The sequence below is a fragment of the Bufo bufo genome, chromosome 2 (genome assembly GCF_905171765.1).
Source record: "Bufo bufo chromosome 2, aBufBuf1.1, whole genome shotgun sequence".
Lineage (NCBI taxonomy): Eukaryota > Metazoa > Chordata > Amphibia > Anura > Bufonidae > Bufo > Bufo bufo.
This window is the reverse complement of record NC_053390.1, coordinates 331503696-331528804: the sequence shown is the minus strand read 5'-3', so window position 1 is coordinate 331528804 and position 25109 is coordinate 331503696. Positions and strand designations below refer to the sequence as shown.

The 25109-nt window shown below is 43.0% G+C and overlaps 1 protein-coding gene across 1 annotated transcript in view; it reads right to left on the bottom strand.

Annotated features, from left to right (window-relative positions):
• LOC120990861 (F-box/LRR-repeat protein 7-like) overlaps window positions 1-25109 on the bottom strand; it is a 69194-nt gene that overhangs the window by 8274 nt on the left and 35811 nt on the right. The window contains exons 3-5 of the mRNA XM_040419745.1: window positions 5294-5483; window positions 939-1066; window positions 484-600 (exon numbers count right to left, since the gene is read on the bottom strand). Of these exons, the coding sequence (XP_040275679.1) occupies window positions 484-600; window positions 939-1066; window positions 5294-5483 (435 nt within the window). The remainder of the gene's footprint in view (window positions 1-483; window positions 601-938; window positions 1067-5293; window positions 5484-25109) is intronic.

The window sequence follows — 25109 nt, the reverse complement described above, 5'->3', positions numbered from 1 at the left end:
GAAGAAAGATTAAAAGAATGAAATGTATTTAGTCTTGAGAAGAGACGTCTAAGGGAGGATATGATTAACCTATACAAATATATAAATGGGTCATACAAAAAATACGGAGAAAAACTGTTCCATGTAAAACCATGTAAGGGGGCACTTCCTCCAACTGGAGAGGAAAAAGTTCAGTCTCCAGAAGCATCAAAGCTTCTTTACTGTAAGAACAGTGAATCTGTGGAATAGACTTCCTCAGGACATGGTCACAGCAGGAACAGTGGAAAGTTTTAAAAAGGGTTTAGATGAATTCTTAAAAGTAAATTACTTTAATGCTTATGAAAACGTGTAGAAATCTGAGTCTCACTTCCTTCTGGGATTCACGTCCCCACCTAACCCTTGGTTGAACTTGGTGGACTAATGTCTTTTTTCAACCGTATTCACTATGTAAATTGTATGTAAGTATGCACAATCACTGGCAACAAATAGGCAGAATAAACGTACCCTCGTTTTCCTGTATTGGTTGAACTAAGATCCAGATAGCGAAGTTGTAGGCAGCTTCTTGCAAGTGCTTGAATCCCAATATCTGACACTTTTTTACATCCACTTAAGTCAAGATACCTGAATGGAAAGACAGAAAATGAACAAATCTTGCTCAACCCCTTGAAGACCTATTTTTGGCCTTAAGGACTCGCATTTCAAGACCCATAACATTTTTATTGCCGTTGTAGCTGTATAAGGGCTTGTTTTTCACATTTTTTCTCACTATTTTGAGGTACATATACTATAATGATTCGTTTTTATTTATTTGGGACGGACTTTATAGCATATATGACACAGCCATAGATCACACTTTTTATTTTTTACATTGGTCATGCGATAACCCTTTAACTTATAATGTTGGTTTCCAGTGCAGTTTACAGAATGACTCTGCACATTAAATAAATGGTTCTCCTTACTTGATTGTAGTCCGATAAGTACTGATTTCTACTAGACTGACATCTGTCACTTGTAAGCAAGTACTGAGACTTAGGTTCTCCAGTTTTGAGCATTGTTTCACAATATGATGAACGGCCCGGTCCCGTACCTACAAAGCAAATAAAGGTAAGTAGAAGGTGATATCTGAATCGGAAATAACTGCATTCCATACAGCAATTACTTCCTTTATCCCACATGTTTTTTTTCCTTTGGTGATGATATTAAGATCAAACCTATGTTGGTAACTTGACATTTACTAAAGGTACGAGAAGAAGTAATTGGATACCTCTATCAGTCTACATCTCATAGTTTTAGTAATAACTCATGACTTTGCGCTTCTACAGCCTCTTATTACTCCCAACGTGTACTTTATTACAGTCCTGCCCGTATTCATAGTTCTGAGTTTGATGTTAAGGGTACCCTATGTGAATTTACTAGTCACTCATTCAATGGATAATAAAACAAGGAAAATAAATAAATACATAAAAATTATAAATAGTAAAATAATGTTGCCGAAGAAGTATTCCAGTAAGGGTACTTTCACACTTGCGGCAGGACGGATCCGACATGCTGTTCACCATGTCGGATCCGTCCTGCGGCTATTTCGCCGTGCCGCCGGACCGCCGCTCCGTCCCCATTGACTATAATGGGGACGAGGCGGAGCTCCGGCGCAGCACGGCGGTGCACGGCGAGAGGCCGCCGGACTAAAATTACTGCATGTCAGGTTTTTTAGTCCGGCGGCTTTCACGTGCTGCGCCGAAGCTCTGCCACCGTCCCCATTATAGTCAATGGGGACGGAGCGGCGGTCCGGCAGCACGGCGAAATAGCCGCAGGACGGATCCGACATGGTGAACAGCATGTCGGATCCATCCTGCCGCAAGTGTGAAAGTAGCCTAAGATATAAATATAGGAACAAGGAAAGCTTCTAGTATGTAATTTCCTAATTCAGTCAGTTTCTCCAAATATGAGCCTACTTCATAATGTTTGGCAGGTGTATTTTTATGTGGAAAAATTATAAATGTTGACTATAAAACCCAATCAGACATAAATGTTATATTGAAGCTACAGCTCTATGTGCAGATTCATAGTTTTATTGATTAAAATCTCTGCTCTCCATGGGTTTCTGGGTCCAGCCAGCAGTCATTCTCAATCACTGATAGCCTTCCCTGTATACTAATTCTGCTGAATCTCTTCCTAAGAAAACTAAATATAAAAAAGATCTGCTCTAAGGCTACTTTCACACTAGCGTTGTTTTAATCCGGCGTTCAATTCCGACACCGGAACTGCCCGCCGGATCCGGAAAAACGTGTGAAAACGGATTACATTTGAATCCTGATCAGGATTTTGATCACAATGAAAAAATGCATTGGAAAAAACGGATCCGCCATTTATGGACTTTAACTTTTTTTTCACATTTTTCGGGTTTAACATGCAAAAGCCGGATCCGTTTTGACTGAACACACAGTGCCAGATCCGGCGTTAATGCAAGTCAATGGGAAAAAGGCCTGATCCGGCGTTCAGTCAAAGTGTTCAGGCTTTTTGGCCGGAGGTAAAAATACTGCATGCTACGTTTTTCTGAAAAGCCTGATCAGTCTAAAAGACTGAACTGAAGACATCCTGATGCATCCTGAAGGACTGACTCTCCATTCAGAATGCATGGGGATAAAACTGATCAGTTCTTTTCCGGATTTGAGCCCCTAGGACGGAACTCAGCGCCGGAAAAGAAAAACGCTAGTGTGAAAGTACCCTACGGGTACTTTCACACTTGCGTTTTTCTTTTCCGGCATAGAGTTCCGTCACAGGGGCTCTATACAGGAAAAGAACTGATCAGTTTTATCCCCATGCATTCTGAATGGAGAGTGTTCCGTTCAGTTTGCATCAGGATGTCTTCAGTTCAGTCGTTTTGACTGATCAGGCAAAAGAGAAAACCGCAGCATGCTACGGTTTTATCTCCGGCGAAAAAAACTGAAGACTTGCCTGAATGCCGGATCCGGCATTTTTTCCTATAGGAATGTATTAGTGCCGGATCCGGCATTCAGAATACTGGAATGCCGGATCCGTCCTTCCGGCCTGCGCATGCACAGACCGGTAAAAATGTGAAAAAATGTACAAGAAGGAACCGTCTGTCCACATGACAAGCGGAGAGACGGATCCGTACTTGCAATGCATTTGTGAGACGGATTCGCATCCGGATCCGTCTCACAAATGCTTTCAGTCAGCGGCGGATCCGGCGGGCAGTTCCGACAACGGAACTGCCCGCCGGATCACACTGCCGCAAGTGTGAAAGTAGCCTAAATCATGATGCCTTAGGCAGGTTGGCGTGGTCATTCTGATAGTATTACTTTAAACGCATACTTCAGTGGGCATTTCCATCTGAGACATTTATGGCATATTGATAGTATACATCATAAATGCCCAATACGTGTGGACCCTCCTCTAGAACCCACTTCTATCTCAAGAATGGAGCCCCACCATGAGCGGAGAGAATGTTGCGCATGCCCAGAGGTTGGACTCGCACCTACTGTATATTTATGGCATATACTATTGATATTCTTTAAGATGGTTGTTAAAAATGGCATAAACCACAGCCATAGATCACACTTGAAGTGGCCTCTAGTCTCTTGAGTACTTCCAAGCACTTTCATCCAAGCTTTTCATGGCCACAAATACATTTTTATTTAGCTGACACCGAATGTGTATGTCTGGTCTACACCAGCTTCCATTGACTCATTTATAGTCAGTATTGTACCACTTTTATCTAGAATGACCCCCATTTCTTAGCTCTATTGTTTATATATATAATGGTGTGCAGCCATTTTGTTTTTTGTAATTATGTTTACTTCATAGATATGCACCTGTGATTCTGAAGGTTTTAGTCTAAATTTTCTTGCAATATATTGGGGGTGGCACCCCTTTTAGACTGGTCATGCCCATCTACCTGGGACTTCTGAGCAGAGTACGTTTGTAGCTGGTTCCTACACTGCCCTGAATATTGTAGGCTTAAGTAAGTCCAAAGGGAGGACAAGGCAGGGTTGCCCACTTTCACCGCTCCTTTTTAACCTGGCGCTGGAGCCTTTGTCCAGACAGATTGAGAGAGACGAAGGCCTGGAGGGAATTAAAATTGGCAAATTAGGTAGAAAAGTAATTAAGCATGCACTTTTCGCAGATGACCTGCTGGTATTCTTAGAAAACCCACACAGAGACATCCGCCATTTGTTTGGAGTACTAGAAGAGTTTGTCTCCATTTCGGGGTTTAAAGTCAACGCAGATAAGTCTTTAGTGATAGGGACCCATCTGCGGAAGCCACCTTGACGCCTGGTAGATGGGCCCGACACGTATAGTCGGTATTGTACCACTTTTATCTAGAATGACCCCCATTTCTTAGCTCTATTGTTTATATATATAATGGTGTGCAGGCATTTTGTTTTTTGTAATTATGTCTGGTCTAAAGCATTTTTCCCCTGGATACAAGGGTGTTCAACCTCTGGGATCCTCACCGATCTCCACAATAGAAGTCCCATCTACCTGGGACTTCTGAGCAGAGTACGTTTGTAGCTGGTTCCTACACTGCCCTGAATATTGTAGGCTTAAGTAAGTCCAAAGTGAGGCAGGATCTTTAGTGATAGGGACCCATCTGCGGAAGCCACCTTGACGCCTGGTAGATCTCCACAATAGGAGTCCCTCTTTTCCCCAGCCACAAGACCATGGCTAGAAGGAGTTTAAATGGAGAGGCGGTCAAACATATACCCTGTGATCCATTCAAACTCACCAAGCACTATCCTTTGTAGACTTCTAAATTTGTGACAAAAGTTTTGTGAAGGTCTTGGCCTGTTAGGGCATGACTGTGCCCCAGTGAAAAAGCAATGTCTATAAACATATGGCTTGACAAGTTTTGTGCAGAAAAACTTGAGTTGCCTTCACAGAGCCCTGACTCCAACACCACTGAATTCCATTAGGACAAACTGGAACAATAATTATGATCTAGATTTTCTTGTCCATCATCAATGTCATCATGAATACTCTTTTGGCTGATAAGCACCAATCTCCTCAGAAGCCAAAAACTGTTGTAGAATGTTGTCCCAGTATAGTGAAGGCTGCCATAATAATGCCCATAGTATCATAATAGGATATCCGACACGTTCATGTGCAGTAGGTATGATGTTCAGGCATCCACATAGAATAGCAGTCAATAGGGCAATGTATGTAAACAGATGTCATACTTTTCTACATTTTACAATTTTGCCAACATCGAATATGACTTCAGCTATCAACCCTCTGAACGTTCACTGTGCAGATACGGAAATAAACACTTCATGGACTGGAAGGAAAATCTTACCACGTTAAGACCTGTCAGATTCAGTGTGGTGATCTTGTGTAGATGTGACGCTATCTTTGCCAGGCATAAATCAGTTGCTTTTGGAATTCTACCAATATTCAGGTTCTCCAGATGTACACATTCAGTAGCCACAGAAGTCAAGCATTTTGCTGTCAGGGTATGGCAGCCAAATATTTCTAATTTAATAAGACTGCAAAACACAAAAATGTATTACTACCAAGCTACAAAACGTTACAGGAATGTCAGCGTGTTCTCAGAGATATTAGTTCTTCAAGTTTTTCTTGATTTTGACCATAGCTGATCTGCAGCTTTTCCAATTGGTCGCAGGTTGCAAATCAAATATCTCCTTGCTTCTGTATTATTATTTTTTCTTACTTTTCAGTTTGAACGTTCCTACCTTTGCATCTACATTACGAATCAATCAGAAGAGTGCATCCACTCCTTTGATCACAGACAGTGTAGACAGACAGGAGCAACCGCTTAGGGATCATTGATCACCCCAGGAAATGTACCATGAGTGAATTCTGCATCTGCCAGGTCATGGTAATATGCACGTGTCATGATTTGTGAAATTGATCTACATACAGTATACATTGATTACAGTGAAACCATCGCGAATAGTCCCTCTAAGGCTACTTTCATGTCTGCATTTTTGCTGTACGGTTTTGCGATCCGGCGGGGGATCTCACAACCACAGCAAAACGCTTCCGTTATAATAATACAACCGGCTGCATCTGTTCAGAACGGATCCGGTGGTATTATATTGAAAATGAACAAACTGGATCCGGCACTGAACTCATTAACTTACACGGTTTTTGGTGCTTGCTTGCAGTAATTTTTATGTCCATCATGGAAACGCAACAAACTAGATTCTGGTACACTCCGTTCCAGTTTGTTCAGTTTTGTCCCCATTGACAATAGGCACTCGGAGGGATTTTGCTATAAATGTAACACTACTAATTTACATATTAAGGATGAGTGTGACAGGCCTGGGGAGGTTTGTAATTCACTAAACACCAGCAATAAAGCAATTTACCTCTTCATCTAGAACTCCTCCCCCAATTACCACCAAAGACCACCAGTGATGACAGGTGCCTTCACACCGAGTTTTGTGGTGTCCTTCAGAGGTGTACAGAACATGGGAGGCTTTTTCAATATATATTAACAATGGATGGCACATTAAAGGATCTGTCTCTGTATCAGGAACTGTATCAGGAAACCTGAATGTGAGGCCGCACCCTAAGATGTATTTTCCACATAACCTATAAAGACGACTAGTCATCAGAGATACATTGAAATCGGCTGTATGAAAATAATAGCTACAGTATGTGCACAAGGACAGGGTACCTGTGAATGTGACAGGTTTGGGTAAAATAGTTCACTTCAAGAGATCCGTGAACAGATATGAACTGACTGCATTATAAAACACTATGATACAGTCACTTCAGGTAAGAGGAGTCGAGGTCAGCCCAGGAGATCCGGAAGACACACAGACCGTGTTTCCTAGGCTGATCACAGTCCTGTGTATGAGCCCTTGTCCTGAGAATAGGCCATTAATATTCTGAACCCAGAAAACCCCTTTAACCACTTCAGCCCCCATTGCTTAAACACCCTGAAAGACCAGGCCACTTTTTACACTTCTGACCTACACTACTTTCACCGTTTATTGCTCGGTCATGCAACTTACCACCCAAATGAATTTTACCTCCTTTTCTTCTCACTAATAGAGCTTTCATTTGGTGGTATTTCATTGCTGCTGACATTTTTACTTTTTTTGTTATTAATCGAAATTTAACGATTTTTTTGCAAAAAAATGAAATTTTTCACTTTCAGTTGTAAAATTTTGCAAAAAAAACTACATCCATATATAAATTTTGCTCTAAATTTATTGTTCTACATGTCTTTGATAAAAAAAAAATGTTTGGGTAAAAAAAAAATGGTTTGGGTAAAAGTTATAGCGTTTACAAACTATGGTACAAAAATGTGAATTTCCGCTTTTTGAAGCAGCTCTGACTTTCTGAGCACCTGTCATGTTTCCTGAGGTTCTACAATGCCCAGACAGTACAAATACCCCACAAATGACCCCATTTCGGAAAGTACACACCCTAAGGTATTCGCTGATGTGCATAGTGAGTTCATAGAACTTTTTATTTTTTGTCACAAGTTAGCGGAAAATGATGATTTTTTTTTTTTTTTTTCTTACAAAGTCTCATATTCCACTAACTTGTGACAAAAAATAAAAAGTTCTATGAACTCACTATGCCCATCAGCGAATACCTTGGGGTCTCTTCTTTCCAAAATGGGGTCACTTGTGGGGTAGTTATACTGCCCTGGCATTCTAGGGGCCCAAATGTGTGGTAAGGAGTTTGAAATCAAATTCTGTAAAAAATGACGAGTGAAATCCGAAAGGTGCTCTTTGGAATATGGACCCCTTTGCCCACCTAGGCTGCAAAAAAGTGTCACACATCTGGTATCTCTGTATTCAGGAGAAGTTGAGGAATGTGTTTTGGGGTGTCTTTTTACATATACCCATGCTGGGTGAGATAAATATCTTGGTCAAATGCCAACTTTGTATAAAAAAATGGGAAAAGTTGTCTTTTGCCAAGATATTTCTCTCACCCAGCATGGGTATATGTAAAATGACACCGCAAAACACATTCCCCAACTTCTCCTGAGTACGGAGATACCACATGTGTGACACTTTTTTGCAGCCTAGGTGGGCAAAGGGGCCCATATTCCAAAGAGCACCTTTCGGATTTCACAGGTCATTTTTTACAGAATTTGATTTCAAACTCCTTACCACACATTTGGGCCCCTAGAATGCCAGGGCAGTATAACTACCCCACAAGTGACCCCATTTTGGAAAGAAGACACCCCAAGGTATTCCGTGAGGGGCATGGCAAGTTCCTAGAATTTTTTATTTTTTGTCACAAGTTAGTGGAAAATGATGATTTTTTTTTTTCATACAAAGTCTCATATTCCACTAACTTGTGACAAAAAATAAAAACTTCCATGAACTCACTATGCCCATCAGCGAATACCTTGGGGTCTCTTCTTTCCAAAATTGGGTCACTTGTGGGGTATTTATACTGCCCTGGCATTCTAGGGGCCCAAATGTGTGGTAAGGAGTTTGAAATCAAATTCTGTAAAAAATGACGAGTGAAATCCGAAAGGTGCTCTTTGGAATACGGGCCCCTTTGCCCACCTAGGCTGCAAAAAAGTGTCACACATCTGGTATCTCTGTATTCAGGAGAAGTTGAGGAATGTGTTTTGGGGTGTCTTTTTACATATACCCATGCTGGGTGAGATAAATATCTTGGTCAAATGCCAACTTTGTATAAAAAAAATGGGAAAAGTTGTCTTTTGCCAAGATATTTCTCTCACCCAGCATGGGTATATGTAAAATGACACCCCAAAACACATTCCCCAACTTCTCCTGAGTACGGAGATACCAGATGTGTGACACTTTTTTGCAGCCTAGGTGGGCAAAGGGGCCCATATTCCAAAGAGCACCTTTCGGATTTCACAGGTCATTTTTTACAGAATTTGATTTCAAACTCCTTACCACACATTTGGGCCCCTAGAATGCCAGGGCAGTATAACTACCCCACAAGTGACCCCATTTTGGAAAGAAGACACCCCAAGGTATTCCGTGAGGGGCATGGCAAGTTCCTAGAATTTTTTATTTTTTGTCACAAGTTAGTGGAAAATGATGATTTTTTTTTTTTTTTTTTTTTCATACAAAGTCTCATATTCCACTAACTTGTGACAAAAAATAAAAACTTCCATGAACTCACTATGCCCATCAGCGAATACCTTGGGGTCTCTTCTTTCCAAAATTGGGTCACTTGTGGGGTAGTTATACTGCCCTGGCATTCTAGGGGCCCAAATGTGTGGTAAGGAGTTTGAAATCAAATTCTGTAAAAAATGACCTGTGAAATCCGAAAGGTGCTCTTTGGAATATGGGCCCCTTTGCCCACCTAGGCTGCAAAAAAGTGTCACACATCTGGTATCTCTGTATTCAGGAGAAGTTGAGGAATGTGTTTTGGGGTGTCTTTTTACATATACCCATGCTGGGTGAGATAAATATCTTGGTCAAATGCCAACTTTGTATAAAAAAATGGGAAAAGTTGTCTTTTGCCAAGATATTTCTCTCACCCAGCATGGGTATATGTAAAATGACACCCCAAAACACATTCCCCAACTTCTCCTTAGTACGGAGATACCAGATGTGTGACACTTTTTTGCAGCCTAGGTGGGCAAAGGGGCCCATATTCCAAAGAGCACCTTTCGGATTTCACTCGTCATTTTTTACAGAATTTGATTTCAAACTCCTTACCACACATTTGGGCCCCTAGAATGCCAGGGCAGTATAACTACCCCACAAGTGACCCCATTTTGGAAAGAAGAGACCCCAAGGTATTCGCTGATGGGCATAGTGAGTTCATGGAAGTTTTTATTTTTTGTCACACGTTAGTGGAATATGAGACTTTGTATGAAAAAAAAAAAAAAAAAAAACAGTTAGCGGAAATTGATATTTTTAATTTTTTTCTCACAAAGTCTCCCGTTCCGCTAACTTGGGACAAAAATTTCAATCTTTCATGGACTCAATATGCCCCTCACGAAATACCTGGGGGTGTCTTCTTTCCGAAATGGGGTCACATGTGGGGTATTTATACTGCCCTGGCATTCTAGGGGCCCTAAAGCGTGAGAAGAAGTCTGGAATATAAATGTCTGAAAAATTTTACGCATTTGGATTCCGTGAGGGGTATGGTGAGTTCATGTGAGATTTTATTTTTTGACACAAGTTAGTGGAATATGAGACTTTGTAAGAAAAAAAAAAAATAATTCCGCTAACTTGGGCCAAAAAAATGTCTGAATGGAGCCTTACAGAGGGTGATCAATGACAGGGGGAGTGATCAATGACAGGGGGGTGATCAATGACAGGGGGGTGATCAGGGAGTCTATATGGGGTGATAACCACATTTATTGATCACGCCCGTGTAAGGCTTCATTCAGACGTCCGTATGCGTTTTGCGGATCCGATCCATCTATCAGTGCATCCGTAAAAATCATGCGGACATCTGAATGGAGCTTTACAGGGGGGTAATCAATGACAGGGGGGGTGATCAATGACAGGGGGGTGATCAGGGAGTCTATATGGGGTGATAACCACAGTCATTGATCATGCCCCTGTAAGGCTTCATTCAGACGTCCGGATGCGTTTTGCGGATCCGATCCATCTATCAGTGCATCCGTAAAAATCATGCGGACATCTGAATGGAGCTTTACAGGGGGGTAATCAATGACAGGGGGGTGATCAGGGAGTCTATATGGGGTGATAACCACAGTCATTGATCATGCCCCTGTAAGGCTTCATTCAGACGTCCGGATGCGTTTTGCGGATCCGATCCATCTATCAGTGCATCCGTAAAAATCATGCGGACATCTGAATGGAGCTTTACAGGGGGGTAATCAATGACAGGGGGGTGATCAGGGAGTCTATATGGGGTGATAACCACAGTCATTGATCATGCCCCTGTAAGGCTTCATTCAGACGTCCGGATGCGTTTTGCGGATCCGATCCATCTATCAGTGCATCCGTAAAAATCATGCGGACATCTGAATGGAGCTTTACAGGGGGGTGATCAATGACAGGGGGGTGATCAGGGAGTCTATATGGGGTGATCACCACAGTCATTGATCACGCCCGTGTAAGGCTTCATTCAGACGTCCGGATGCGTTTTGCGGATCCGATCCATCTATCAGTGGATCCGTAAAAATCATGCGGACGTCTGAATGGAGCTTTACAGGGGGGTAATCAATGACAGGGGGGTAATCAATGACAGGGGGGTGATCAGGGAGTCTATATGGGGTGATCACCACAGTCATTGATCACGCCCGTGTAAGGCTTCATTCAGACGTCCGGATGCGTTTTGCGGATCCGATCCATCTATCAGTGGATCCGTAAAAACCATGCGGACGTCTGAATGGAGCTTTACAGGGGGTTGATCAATGACAGGGGGGTAATCAATGACAGGGGGGTAATCAATGACAGGGGGGTGATCAGGGAGTCTATATGGGGTGATCAGGGGCTAATAAGGGGTTAATAAGGGACGGGGGGGGGGGTGTAGTGTAGTGGTGCTTGGTGCTACTTTACTGAGCTACCTGTGTCCTCTGGTGGTCGATCCAAACAAAGGGGACCACCAGAGGACCAGGTAGCAGGTATATTAGACGCTGTTATCAAAACAGCGTCTAATATACCTGTTAGGGGTTAAAAAAAACACATCTCCAGCCTGCCAGCGAACGATCGCCGCTGGCAGGCTGGAGATCAACTCTCTTACCTTCCGTTCCTGTGAGCGCGCGCGCCTGTGTGCACGCGTTCACAGGAAATCTCGCGTCTCGCGAGATGACGCATATATGCGTGACTCTGCGCAGGGCTGCCACCTCCGGAACGCGATCCTGCGTTAGGCGGTCCGGAGGTGGTTAAATTAATAAAAAATAAAAAAAAGGGCTTATTAAGATGAATGACTGGAAACACATCCATACATCCATGTTCCAGAAGGTAGACATGTATGCATTTTAAACAGATCGCACACTGATGGTGTCCTTGTGCATTTTTATTGGACTTGATCCATTGACTTTAATGGGTAAGTGTTCAATCTATTTAGATAAACATTTTTCTATCTAGCAGCTGCCCAAATGTAGAACTGACAGCACCAGAGTGCCTGAATGAGCCCTAATTAGTAGTCGAATACCTATCATGTAAGCCATGGGGTAAAATTTCTATTATCCTCTGAATACCTAACCGGGTAAGCAAATTATATGGATCTAGAGGAACTACAGTTGCAAGAAAAAGTATGTGAACCCTTTGGAATGATATGGATCTCTGCACAAATTGGTCATAAAATGTGATCTGATCTTCATCTAGGTCACAACAATAAACAATCACAGTCTGCTTAAACTAATAACACACACAAAGAATTAAATGTTACCATGTTTTTATTGAATACACCATGTAAACATTCACAGTGCAGGTGGAAAAAGTATGTGAACCCCTAGACTAATGACATCTCCAAGAGTTAATTGGTGTGAGGTGTCAGCCAACTGGAGTCCAATCAATGAGATGAGATTGGAGATGTTGGTTACAGCTGCCCTGCCCTATAAAAAACACACACTAGTTCTGGGTTTGCTTTTCACAAGAAGCATTGCCTGATGTGAATAATACCTCGCACAAAAGAGCTCTCAGAAGACCTACGATTAAGAATTGTTGACTTGCATAAAGCTGGAAAGGGTTATAAAAGTATCTCCAAAAGCCTTGCTGTTCATCAGTCCACGGTAAGACAAATTGTCTATAAATGGAGAAAGTTCAGCACTGCTGCTACTCTCCCTAGGAGTGGCCGTCCTGTAAAGATGACTGCAAGAGCACAGCGCAGACTGCTCAATGAGGTGATGAAGAATCCTAGAGTGTCAGCTAAAGACTTACAAAAGTCTCTGGCATATGTTAACATCCCTGTTAGCGAATCTACGATACGTAAAACAATAAACAAAAATGGATTTCATAGGAGGATACCACAGAGGAAGCCACTGGTGTCCAAAAAAACATTGCTAATTAGTAGTCGAAGTTATTGCTGCCAAAGGAGGTTTAACCAGTTATTAAATCCAAGGGTTCATATACTTTTTCCACCTGCACTGTGAATGTTTACATGGTGTGTTCAATAAAAACATGGTAACATTTAATTCTTTGTGTGTTATTAGTTTAAGCAGACTGTGATTGTCTATTGTTGTGACCTAGATGAAGATCAGATCACATTTTATGACCAATTTGTGCAGAAATCCATATCATTCCAAAGGGTTCACATACTTTTTCTTGCAACTGTATATGTCTGAATTGTGTACTGTATATAGAAAGCTAAGTAATGAAAGAACATAAAGCATTGAATAGATAAATACCAGGTAAAGAGCAATGAGTCAGGAATACGTCTCATCAACAAAGAATGAAGAGTGGAACGAGTATGTGGAAGCAGAAATGGGAAAACACATCAAGCAATCAATGAGTCCTTCATTAAAAGAGGCCATCTGAATCCCTGCAGATGTACGTAGTAGAGCCAACAACCAATATAAATACCCTGAATTTCTGGTTTAATTGGTTTAGTTTAAAAAAAAAAAAGACCAACAAATAATTGACTTGCCACTGTTTTCAGTGCATTTAGCTGGCATTCAGCTGCATATTATCTTGCACGGTCTGACATTGCGTTGCATGCTGAGAGGCTATATGACCAATTGATCCAGTTGCACCTGTTTACCAGTACAAGTCTAACAACCCTTAGCTCTGGTATCGTATAGCTTTTACCCCACAGGCATTGTGTTCAGTTTCAGTTTTTTGTGTTATGCTCTACTCTCCGAACACTTTGACACCTGCTACCCAATAATTCACAAATGCACTGGTTCATATGTCACCTACAATTATTCACATTCTAAGATTCCAGGGCTGGGACAAGGCATTTTGGTGCCCTAGTCAAAAAAGGCAAATTGCACCCTCTTCCCCACCAAGCCATACAATCAATTCAAAATTATATGAAGAGATATTGATGAGTTATTTTGTCAATGGTTGTGAAGAAGCTGATGGGAACATCCCTGGTGGTCTACTGGGCACATTTATGATTGACTCCCTAGCCTCAGTTGCTGTCTGATACTGAAATCACTGACCCACAACTGGGCTGGCATGAGGTGAGGATGCGGGAATCCTGCCTTACAGCCTGAAGTAGTCATGTGGCCACTAACACATATGTACAGTCAAAAACACTCACAACAAGCACACAAATATACAACACATACTGAGACTCACACACCATACTTGCCTACTTTTGAGCGGTGACATCAAGATGTGGTGCGATAAATTTACCCAATTTTTTTATATGACCATTTACATAAGCTACTTCCCCAAAAACTGCAGTATACTCTTCACCTCAAAAATGTTATAATGATCCTAGACCAGATCCTATAATAAACACAGCCCTCAGACAAGACGCCAGAATAATAATATACCCCCTAAACAAATACAAACCAGAAGCCAAAATAAATACAGAATCACAGACCAGACTCCCTTAACCCTTTGAGGACCGACCAAGGGACGTATTTGTCCCATGTTTTTAATTCCCTGTATCATCTGATTAAGAACTTAAAATACTTTTTTTTTTTTTTTGATATTAGTTCTTATAAACAAATGGATCTAGCTTTATTTATTGTTCAACTACATTCTTAAGGGGGAAAAATCTAATTATTTTTATATTGATGACAGTAATCTTATGGTACTCAAAGGATTAACCCCTTCACGCATTATAACGTACAGGTACGTCAATGCGTGACAGGGGATGTATGGAGCGGGCCTCTGCAGTGACCCCGCTCCATACGCGCGATCTGCCAGCTGTATGATACAGCCGGCATCCGGCTGCACTGACAAGAAAGCGGCATTCACGTTGCCCCTGCCATTTAACCCCTCAGGTGCCGCGATCAAGGCTGCTCGTGGCACCTGTGAAGTGATGCGGCTCCATCTTCCTTCTGATCAGAGCCCCCGCAGTGAAATCGCGGGGCTCTGATCGGTTGCCATGGCAGGATGTATTGTAATACATTGCAGAGGGGATTAGACCCCAGAAGTTGAAGTCCCAGAGTGGGATAACAATTTTAAAAAAGTAAAAGAAAAAGTTATTTTTTTTCAAGTTTCAAGTAAAAAATAAAAAATTCCCAAAATAAAACATAAAATTTGTAAAAAAAAAAAAGAGAAACAGACACATTGGGTATTGCCGCGTCTGTAACAACTGGCTCTATAAAAAATATCACATGATCCACCCCCTCACCTGAACTCCATAGAAAAAATAAAAACTGCGCTAAAACAATTATTTTTTGTCACCTTACATCACAAAAAGTGCAACACCAAGCGATTAAAAAGGCATGTGCACCCCAAAATAGTATCAATCAAACCGTCACTTCATCCTGCAAAAAATGAGCCCCTATATAAAAGAATCGGGCAATAAATAATAAAACTATGGCTCTAATGCCTCGTTTCCACCGAGAGGATCGGTTCGGGTCGGCAGAGTTTGGAAGATTTTTAATGGTCCGGTCTATTTAGGTGAGCGTTTCCACTGCAACTCGGGCCGCCGGGTCCATACGTGGTTTAGAAAAAAATGCGTAGCGTGACATCACACTAGTGCAACAACAAACACAACGCTACAAACAACAAAGATGTATCTTTGTACACCTTTTCATTTCTCACTGATCCATCAAGCTCACTCTGAATAGCGCCATCCCCAAGAATAGTTAAAAAAGTGGATAGTTCCTGAGACGACCACAGCTTGCTGTTGTTTGCAGGCATCCTTCTCCTATTATCTGTAGTTATGGCGGCGTGGTGTTTATGTTGCGCTTACGTTTGACATTATTCAGGCCGCCAATCAGGAGAATGTATTGTGTGACGCAAGTAGCTCCGCCCTAACCGAACCGTTCCATTTTTCTATGGCCCTACATCTGAAGCAGGACCCTGAATGGTGCGGTACGGTTCGCTTGTATGGATCGCTTTCATAGTGGAAACACCCAAAATAGCGAACCGTACCGTACTGACCCGAACCGATCCACTCAGTGGAAACGAGGCATAAGAATATGGAGACAATAAAACACAATTTTTTTGGTTTAAAAAATGCTTTTATTGTGTTAAAAGTGAAGAAAATAAAAAAAGTAGACATATTAGGTATCGCCGTGTCCGTAACAAACAAGGCCATTTAAATATGACATGACCCAACTTCTCAGGTGAACACCGTAACAAAAAAAATAAAAACGGTGTCAAAAAAGCCATTTTTTTAACCTTACATCACAAAAAGTGTAATACCAAGCGATGAAAAAGTCCTACACACCCTAAAATAGTATCCATTAAACCGTCATCTAATCCCGCAAAAAATGAGATCCTACCTAAGACAATCGCCCAAAAAATAAAAAAAACTATGGCTCTCAGAATATGGAGACACTAAACATGATTTTTTTTTGTTTCAAAAATGCTTTTATTGTGTAAAACTTAAATTAAAAAAAATATATATACATATTAGGTATCGCCACGTCCGTAACAACTTTCTGTATAAAAATATTACATGACCTAACCCCTCAGATGAACACAGTAAAAAAAAAAAGATAAAAACGGTGTAAAAAAAGCCATTTTTTGTCATCTTGCATCACAAAAAGTGTAATACCAAGTGATTAAAAAGTCATACGCACCCCAAAATAGTACCAATTAAACCGTGATCTCAACCCGCAAAAAATTAGACCCAACCTAAGACAATCGCCCAAACAATAAAAAAAAATATGGCTATCAGAATATTGAGACACTAAAAAATAATTTTTTTCAAAAATGCTTTATTATGTAAAACTGAAACAAACAACCAAAAAAGTAGTTATATTTGATATTGTCGCGTCCGAAACAACCTGCTCTATAAAAATAGCACATGATCTAACTTGTTAGATGAACACTCTAAAAAACTAAAAATTAAAATGGTGCCAAAACAGCTATTTTTTGTTACCTTACCTCACAAAAAGTGTAATATAGAGCAACAAAAAATCATATGTACCCTAAAATAGTACCAACAAAACTGCCACCTTATCCTGTAGTTTCCAAAATGGGGTTACTTTTTTGGAGTTTCTACTCTAGGGGTGCATCAGTGGGTCTTCAAATGTGACATGGCAACTGCTGCCCGGCGCTGCTGCCCAGGGACATGCACACATAGGGCTCAAAGGGGGCTTAAGCCCCTGCCCTTACAATGCCCTTTTTTTTTTTATGTTGTCCCAAGCCCAGGGCCGTCCAGGGTTGTCCCAAGCCGCGGGGGAGGGGGCCGTCCGCCCCAGGTGTCAGGCTGTCAGCTACAGGGGGGTCCTGCCTGAGTGCCGGTAAGGTATAGTATTCTGACAGAACACCGGAACTCCAGAGCGAACTGTGACAGAGTGAGAGCTGTGGGAGAAAGGACCTTGCATGAGATCATCAACAGTAACATAGCGATATTACTGGTCATATGGCTATGAGGTAATCAAAGGTCCTTTCTTTCTTCCAGGACTCAGTGTTGCTGCAGCCTGCAGGAGAAGGGTAGGTCACGTGGGTCGCCAGCGCTCTGCTATCACAGGCACTGGCCGACTGTCTGCAGAGAAGAAAGATCAGAGATGGCTGCTCAGCAGCGTCTGTAGAGGGGAGAAAGTCTGTCAGCGCTGGAGAGGTGGATGTGACTACTGGGGAGGGTCTGAGGATTATATGCTGGGGGAGGCTGTGTGGGATTATATACTGGGGGGCTGCTGTGTGGGATTATATATTGGGGGGGCTTCTGTGTTGGATTATATACTGGGGGCTGCTGTATGAGATTATATACTGGGGCTGCTGTATGAGATTATATATGGCAGAGGCTGCTGTGTGAGATTATATACTGGGGGCTGCTGTATGAGATTATATACTGGGGGCTGCTATATGAGATTATATATGGCGGGGGCTGCTGTGTGAGATTATATACTGGGGGGCTACTGTATGAGATTATATACTGGGATGGCTGCTGTATTAGATTATATACTGGGGGGCTGCTGTATGAGATTATATACTGGGAGCTGCTAAATGAGATTATATATGGTGGGGGCTGCTGTGTGAGATCATATACTGGGGGGCTGCTGTATGAGATTATATACCCGGGGGCTTCTATATGAGATTATATACTGAGGGGGCTGCTGTATGAGATTATATACTGGGGCTGCTAAATTAGATTATATACTGGGGGCTGCTGTGTGAGATTATATACTGGGGGGCTGCTGTGTGAGATTATATACTGGGGGGGCTGCTGTATGAGATTATATACTGGGGGGCTGCTGTATGAGATTATATACTGGGGGCTGTTGTATGGGATTATATACTGAGGGCTGCTATATGAGATTATATACTGGGGGTGCTGTATACTGTGGGGTGCTGTATACTGTTTGGTGGTATACTGCTCTACTGTATACTGTGGGGTGCTGTATATTGTGGGGTGCTGTATACAGGGTGCTATACTGCTCTACTGTATACTGTGGGGTGCTGTATACTGGGTGCTATACTGCTCTACTGTATATTGTGGGGTGCTGTATACTGGGTGTTATACTGCTCTACTGTATACTGTAGGGTTCTGTATACTGGGTGCTATACTGCTCTACTGTATATTTTGGGGTGCTGTATATTGTGGAGTGCTCTACTGCTCTACTGTATACTGTGGAGTGCTATACTGTATGCTATAGGATGCTATACTGCATACTGTGGGGTGTTATACTATGTATTGCATACTGTGGGGTGCTATATACTATAGGGTGCTATACTGCATACTGTGGGGTGCTGGGGGGCACTGTAACATTAGGATGAGCCGAGCCCCGGTCTCCTTCCTGAACTACAGAGCGGAGCCCACTTTCCGCCCTGAGCCCAGCTACCCAGAGCACTGATCCTGAGCCTGCTGAAGTCTTCAGAACTGTAATTATTTACAGTCATTCACTGTAAGCTATTCTCGCCCAGGGTCCAATCAATATTAAAGACGGCCTTGCCCAAGCCGACCCACTACAGGCGCGCGATGAGTCCGCACGCGACCCCCCTCTCCATTCCGCCGGCGGCAGCGCAAATTATTCACCAATACATTTTATTCACCAGTCCGCCCGCTCACCAGTTCAGGGTCAGGGTGACAGGGTCCTTTAAGGCTAGCGCAGGGGCTGCCTGGGTAGTGGACATGCGTGACGCACGTCTGCTACATCACGTGACCCCCCAGCGGGATTAATGCAGGGGAGTAAGCGCCGGCCTGTGTGACTCCGTCTGCTGCCTAAGTTCCTTTAGTGCCTGTCTGCCCTCAGTGCCCGCCCTGGTAATATATTGTATATGATTTAACCCCTTAAGGACCGGTCTCATTTTCACCTTAACCACCTCCGGACCGCCTAACGCAGATTCGCGTTCCGGAGGTGGCAGCGCTGCGCACAGTCACGCATATACGCGTCATCTCGCGAGACGCGAGATTTCGCTCAAAGCCGGCCCGCGCATGCGCATCGCGGGCCGGCAAAAGTTAAAGAACAAGTTCGTCACCAGCCTGCCAGCAACGATCATTGGCTGGCAGGCTGGCGATTTTCAAAAAATCCAATCACAAGCCATATAACAGATCATATTAGTAAATATGATCTGTTATATGGCTTCTCTGCTCCTCTGCTGGTCCTTTTCGTCGGTTGGATCCAGCAGAGGAGCAGACTGAACTGTGAGTAGCACCAAACACTTCACTGTAGCCCCAGATCACCCCCCTGCACCCCAATTAACCCTTTGATCACCCCTTTGATCGCCCCTGTCAATCAGTAGTGAAAGGAAAAAAAGTGATCAGTGTAAACTGTCACTTTTTTTTTTCACTAGTATTGGCTGTTAGGTTTTAGGATTAGTTTAGGCCCCTTGGTTAGGTAGTTTAGCGTGAGTTAGCGCCCAGCCCACCGCACCGCACCGCAGTCACTTATTCGCTGTTTAGCGTATCGCTAATCAGCATTTGTACTTTTATAATATCTGTAAGTGATCAAAACTGATCACGGTCAGATCTATAATTGTATTAGTGTCACCTTAGCTCGCCCTCCACCCAAAACGCAGTGTTTGCCCGATCAGGCCTGATCGGTCGCCCACACGTGCATTCACCCACGCCGCCCCACCGCAGTGACAAAAAATATATTTTTTTTTGATCACTGCACATTCATTTTACACGCACTGCGGCGATAAAAAAAATCAGTTTTGATATTTTTTATCAACCGCAGCGGCCTCCGGTACTTCGCTAGCCTCCCCTTTGTAAGACAGGCTTGCTTTTTTTCTTGGGTAGTCTCAGGGAATACCCCTAAATTTAGTAGTCCAAAATGTCAAACAGGGGGTATTCTTCTGAAGAGGGATACAGGATTCTGACCCAGTCGGATGAGGAGTGGGAACTCTCATCTGACGAATCTAGCGGGTCAGAATATGAACCTGTAGAAAGCAGTGGCTCTCTGACCCAAAGTTCGGACGAGGAGGTGGAGGTCCCTGATAGCACCAGGCGTACCAGGCCCCGTGTCACTAGACCACAGGTTGTGCAGGATCCGCTTCAAGAGCAGCAGAGTGGGGCTGTCGCTGCCGGATCACGTGGTGAGGCATACACCAGCAGCGCAGCCCTCCCTGGACCTAGTACCAGCACTGCCGTACAACATGGTGACGTGGCGAGCACCAGAAGGGCAGTTGAAGCTGGTACGGTGGCACGTGCAGTAGTTACCCCGTCGCAGCCACCGCACAGACAGGCCCGTAGAGCCCCTAGAATCCCTGAGGTGCTGGCAAACCCTGATTGGCAGTCACCAACTTCAGCCGCACCATTAGTTCCCCCTTTCACCGCCCAGTCTGGAGTTCGGGTTGAGACGGCTCAAATCGGTTCGGCCCTGGGATTTTTTGAGCTGTTCTTGACTGCGGAGCTCTTGGACTTAGTCGTGGCAGAGACAAACCGGTATGCCACCCAATTTATATCCGCCAACCCGGGAAGCTTTTATGCCCAGCCTTTCCGGTGGAAACCAGTCCAAGTTTCCGAACTTAAAATTTTTTTGGGCCTTCTCCTCAACATGGGTCTAACTAAAAAGCATGAATTGCGGTCATATTGGTCCACGAACCCGATTCATCACATGCCCATGTTCTCTGCTGCTACGGTATGTCCAGGGCACGATTTGAGGCCATCCTCCGTTTCCAGCATTTTAGCGACAACACCACCTCCCGTCCCAGAGGCCACCCAGCTTTTGACCGGCTCCACAAAATTCGGCCCCTCATAGACCACTTCAACCAGAAATTTGCAGATTTGTATACCCCAGAGCAAAACATCTGCGTAGACGAGTCCCTAATACATTTTACCGGGCGCCTTGGCTTCAAACAATACATCCCAAGCAAGCGTGCCCGGTATGGGGTCAAATTGTATAAGCTCTGTGAAAGGGCCACAGGCTATACCCACAAATTTCGGATCTATGAGGGAAAAGTTTAGACCCTGGAGCCGGTCGGTTGCCCTGACTACCTGGGGAGCAGTGGGAAGACAGTCTGGGACTTGGTGTCACCCTTATTCGGCAAGGGGTACCATCTTTATGTGGACAATTTCTACACAAGTGTGGCCCTCTTTAGGCATTTGTTTCTAGAACGGATTTGCGCCTGTGGCACTGCGCGAACTAGTCGCGTGGGCTTCCCCCAACGGCTTGTAACCACCCGTCTTGCAAGGGGGGAGAGGGCTGCCTTGTGTAACGAAGAACTGCTCGCGGTGAAATGGAGAGACAAGCGTGACGTTTACATGCTCTCCTCCATTCACGCAGACACGACAATACAAATTGAGCGAGCAACCCGTGTCATTGAAAAGCCCCTCTGTGTCCACGACTATAATGCGCTCATGGGAGGGGTGGACTTCAATGACCAGATGTTGTCTCCGTATTTAGTTTCCCGCAGAACCAGACGCTGGTATAAGAAGGTGTCTGTATATTTAATTCAATTGGCGCTGTATAATTGTTTTGTTCTCTACAGTAAGGCTGGGAGAACACGATCCTTCCTCAAATTCCAGGAAGAGATCATTGAGAACCTCCTGTATCCAGGAGGTTCCGTGGCCCCATCCACCAGTGTAGTTAGCCGTCTACACGAGCGACATTTCCCCAGTGTCGTTCCTGGTACCTCAACCCAACCGTGACCCCGAAAAAGATGTTGTGTCTGTAGCAGGAGTGGAATAAGGCGTGACACCCGCTATTTCTGTCCTGACTGTCCTGACCACCCTGCCCTATGCTTTGGTGAGTGTTTCCGGAAGTACCACACACAGGTACACCTAGCATAGGGATCACATCTCACCAGGACAGGCACACAGGGCTATTAGGGCCCTTTTACTCACAGCTGCTGCAAACCTCTCCTTTCACCTGGGATAAAGTGCATAACGTACTTCGCCACATCTTTGGGCGATTTGCGCTTTGCACATTGTCCCATGGGGAAGGAGAGGTTTGTTCTATAAAGGTAAAAAAAACTAAACAAAAAAAAAAATACCGGTAAGTAAAAAAGTTAACGTTGAGTTAAAAAAGTTAAAAAAAGTTTATATGTTCTGTTCAAAAGTTAATAAATTTATTGCGTTGCGGCCTGGTTTTTTCTTTTTTTTTTTTACCTTCCAGGTGGACCAACCGATCGACTAGCTGCAGCACTGATGTGCATTCGGACAGAAGCATTGCGCTGCTGTCAGATTACACAAAAGTCGGTGTATGAGGCGCTGCAAGACGAGATTTCTCCTCTGCAGTAAAAGATACGTTTGCCGAGGCATATGAGCTGAGGAGGTGGCGGTGTTCATATACTTTGGCAAACACTTTGTATATATAAAAAAAAAAATCCCGGCAATGATTTATTCATCCACATCGATTGATGTGAATGGAGAAATCTGGTTTGCCAGGGCATACGAGCTAAGTGGGTATGGATGTTGGGCGGAGCTCCTATGTCCTGGCAGACGCCTTTCCCCTCCTTTTTCTTTTTTTGGCAGAGATTTTTTCATCCACATTGATCGATGCGAATAAAGAAATCTGTGCCGTTCATTTTTTTCTTTCAGCCCAGAGGCTGAATGGAAAAAAAAAATCTCATTACCCGTATGCTCAATATAAGGAGAATAGCAGAAACTCCTAATGCTGGGCATACATGTAATGATTGCGGAGACCCTCAAATGCCAGGGCAGTACAAACACCCCACAAATAACACCATTTTGGAAAGAAGACACCCCAAGGTATTCGCTGAGGGGCATATTGAGTCCATGAAAGATTGAAATTTTTGTCCCAAGTTAGCGGAAAGGGAGACTTTGTGAGAAAAAAATCAAAAAAATCAATTTCCGCTAACTTGTGCCCAAAAAAATTTGTTTTCTATGAACTCGCCATGCCCCTCATTGAATACCTTGGGGTGTCTTCTTTCCAAAATGGGGTCACATGTGGGGTATTTATACTGCCCTGGCATTTTAGGGGCCCCAAAGCGTGAGAAGAAGTCTGGTATCCAAATGTCTAAAAATGCCCTCCTAAAAGGAATTTGGGCACCTTTGCCCACCTAGGCTGCAAAAAAGTGTCACACATGTGGTATCTCCGTATTCAGGAGAAGTTGGGGAATGTGTTTTGGGGTGTCATTTTACATATACCCATGCTGGGTGAGATAAATATCTTGGTCAAATGCCAACTTTGTATAAAAAAAATGGGAAAAGTTGTCTTTTGCCAAGATATTTCTCTCACCCAGCATGGGTATATGTAAAATGACACCCCAAAACACATTCCCCAACTTCTCCTGAATACGGAGATACCACATGTGTGACACTTTTTTGCAGCCTAGGTGGGCAAAGGGGCCCACATTCCAAAGAGCACCTTTCGGATTTCACAGGTCATTTACCTACTTACCACACATTTGGGCCCCTAGAATGCCAGGGCAGTATAACTACCCCACAAGTGACCCCATTTTGGAAAGAAGACGCCCCAAGGTATTCGCTGTTGGGCATAGCGAGTTCATAGAATTTTTTATTTTTTGTCACAAGTTAGTGGAAAATGATGATTTTTTTTATTTTTTATTTTTTTTCTTACAAAGTCTCATATTCCACTAACTTGTGACAAAAAAAAAAAACTTCCATGAACTCACTATGCCCATCAGAGAATACCTTGGGGTGTCTTCTTTCCAAAATGGGGTCACTTGTGGGGTAGTTATACTGCCCTGGCATTCTAGGGGCCCAAATGTGTGGTAAGGAGTTTGAAATCAAATTCTGTAAAAAATGGCCTGTGAAATCCGAAAGGTGCTCTTTGGAATGTGGGCCCTTTTGCCCACCTAGGCTGCCAAAAAGTGTCACACATGTGGTATCTCCGTATTCAGGAGAAGTTGGGGAATGTGTTTTGGGGTGTCATTTTACATATACCCATGCTGGGTGAGAGAAATATCTTGGCAAAAGACAACTTTTCCCATTTTTTTATACAAAGTTGGCATTTGACCAAGATATTTATCTCACCCAGCATGGGTATATGTAAAATTACACCCCAAAACACATTCCCCAACTTCTCCTGAATACGGAGATACCACATGTGTGACACTTTTTTTCAGCCTAGGTGGGCAAAGGGGCCCACATTCCATAGAGCACATTTCGGATTTCACTGGCCATTTTTTACAGATTTTGATTTCAAACTCCTTACCACACATTTGGGCCCCTAGAATGCCAGGGCAGTATAACTACCCCACAAGTGACCCAATTTTGGAAAGAAGACACCCCAAGGTATTCACTGATGGGCATAGTGAGTTCATAGAACTTTTTATTTTTTGTCACAAGTTAGTGGAATATGAGACTTTGTAAGAAAAAATAAAAATAAAAATAAATCATCATTTTCCGCTAACTTGTGACAAAAAATAAAAAGTTCTATGAACTCACTATGTCCATCAGCGAATACCTTAGGGTGTCTATTTTCCGAAATGGGGTCATTTGTGGGGTGTTTGTACTGTCTGGGCATTGTAGAACCTCAGGAAACATGACAGGTGCTCAGAAAGTCAGAGCTGCTTCAAAAAGCGGAAATTCACATTTTTGTACCATAGTTTGTAAACGCTATAACTTTTACCCAAACATTTTTTTTTTATCAAAGACATGTATAACAATAAATTTAGAGCAAAATTTATATATGGATGTCGTTTTTTTTGCAAACTTTTACAACTGAAAGTGAAAAATGTCATTTTTTTGCAAAAAAAAAACGTTAAATTTCGATTAATAACAAAAAAAGTAAAAATGTCAGCAGCAATGAAATACCACCA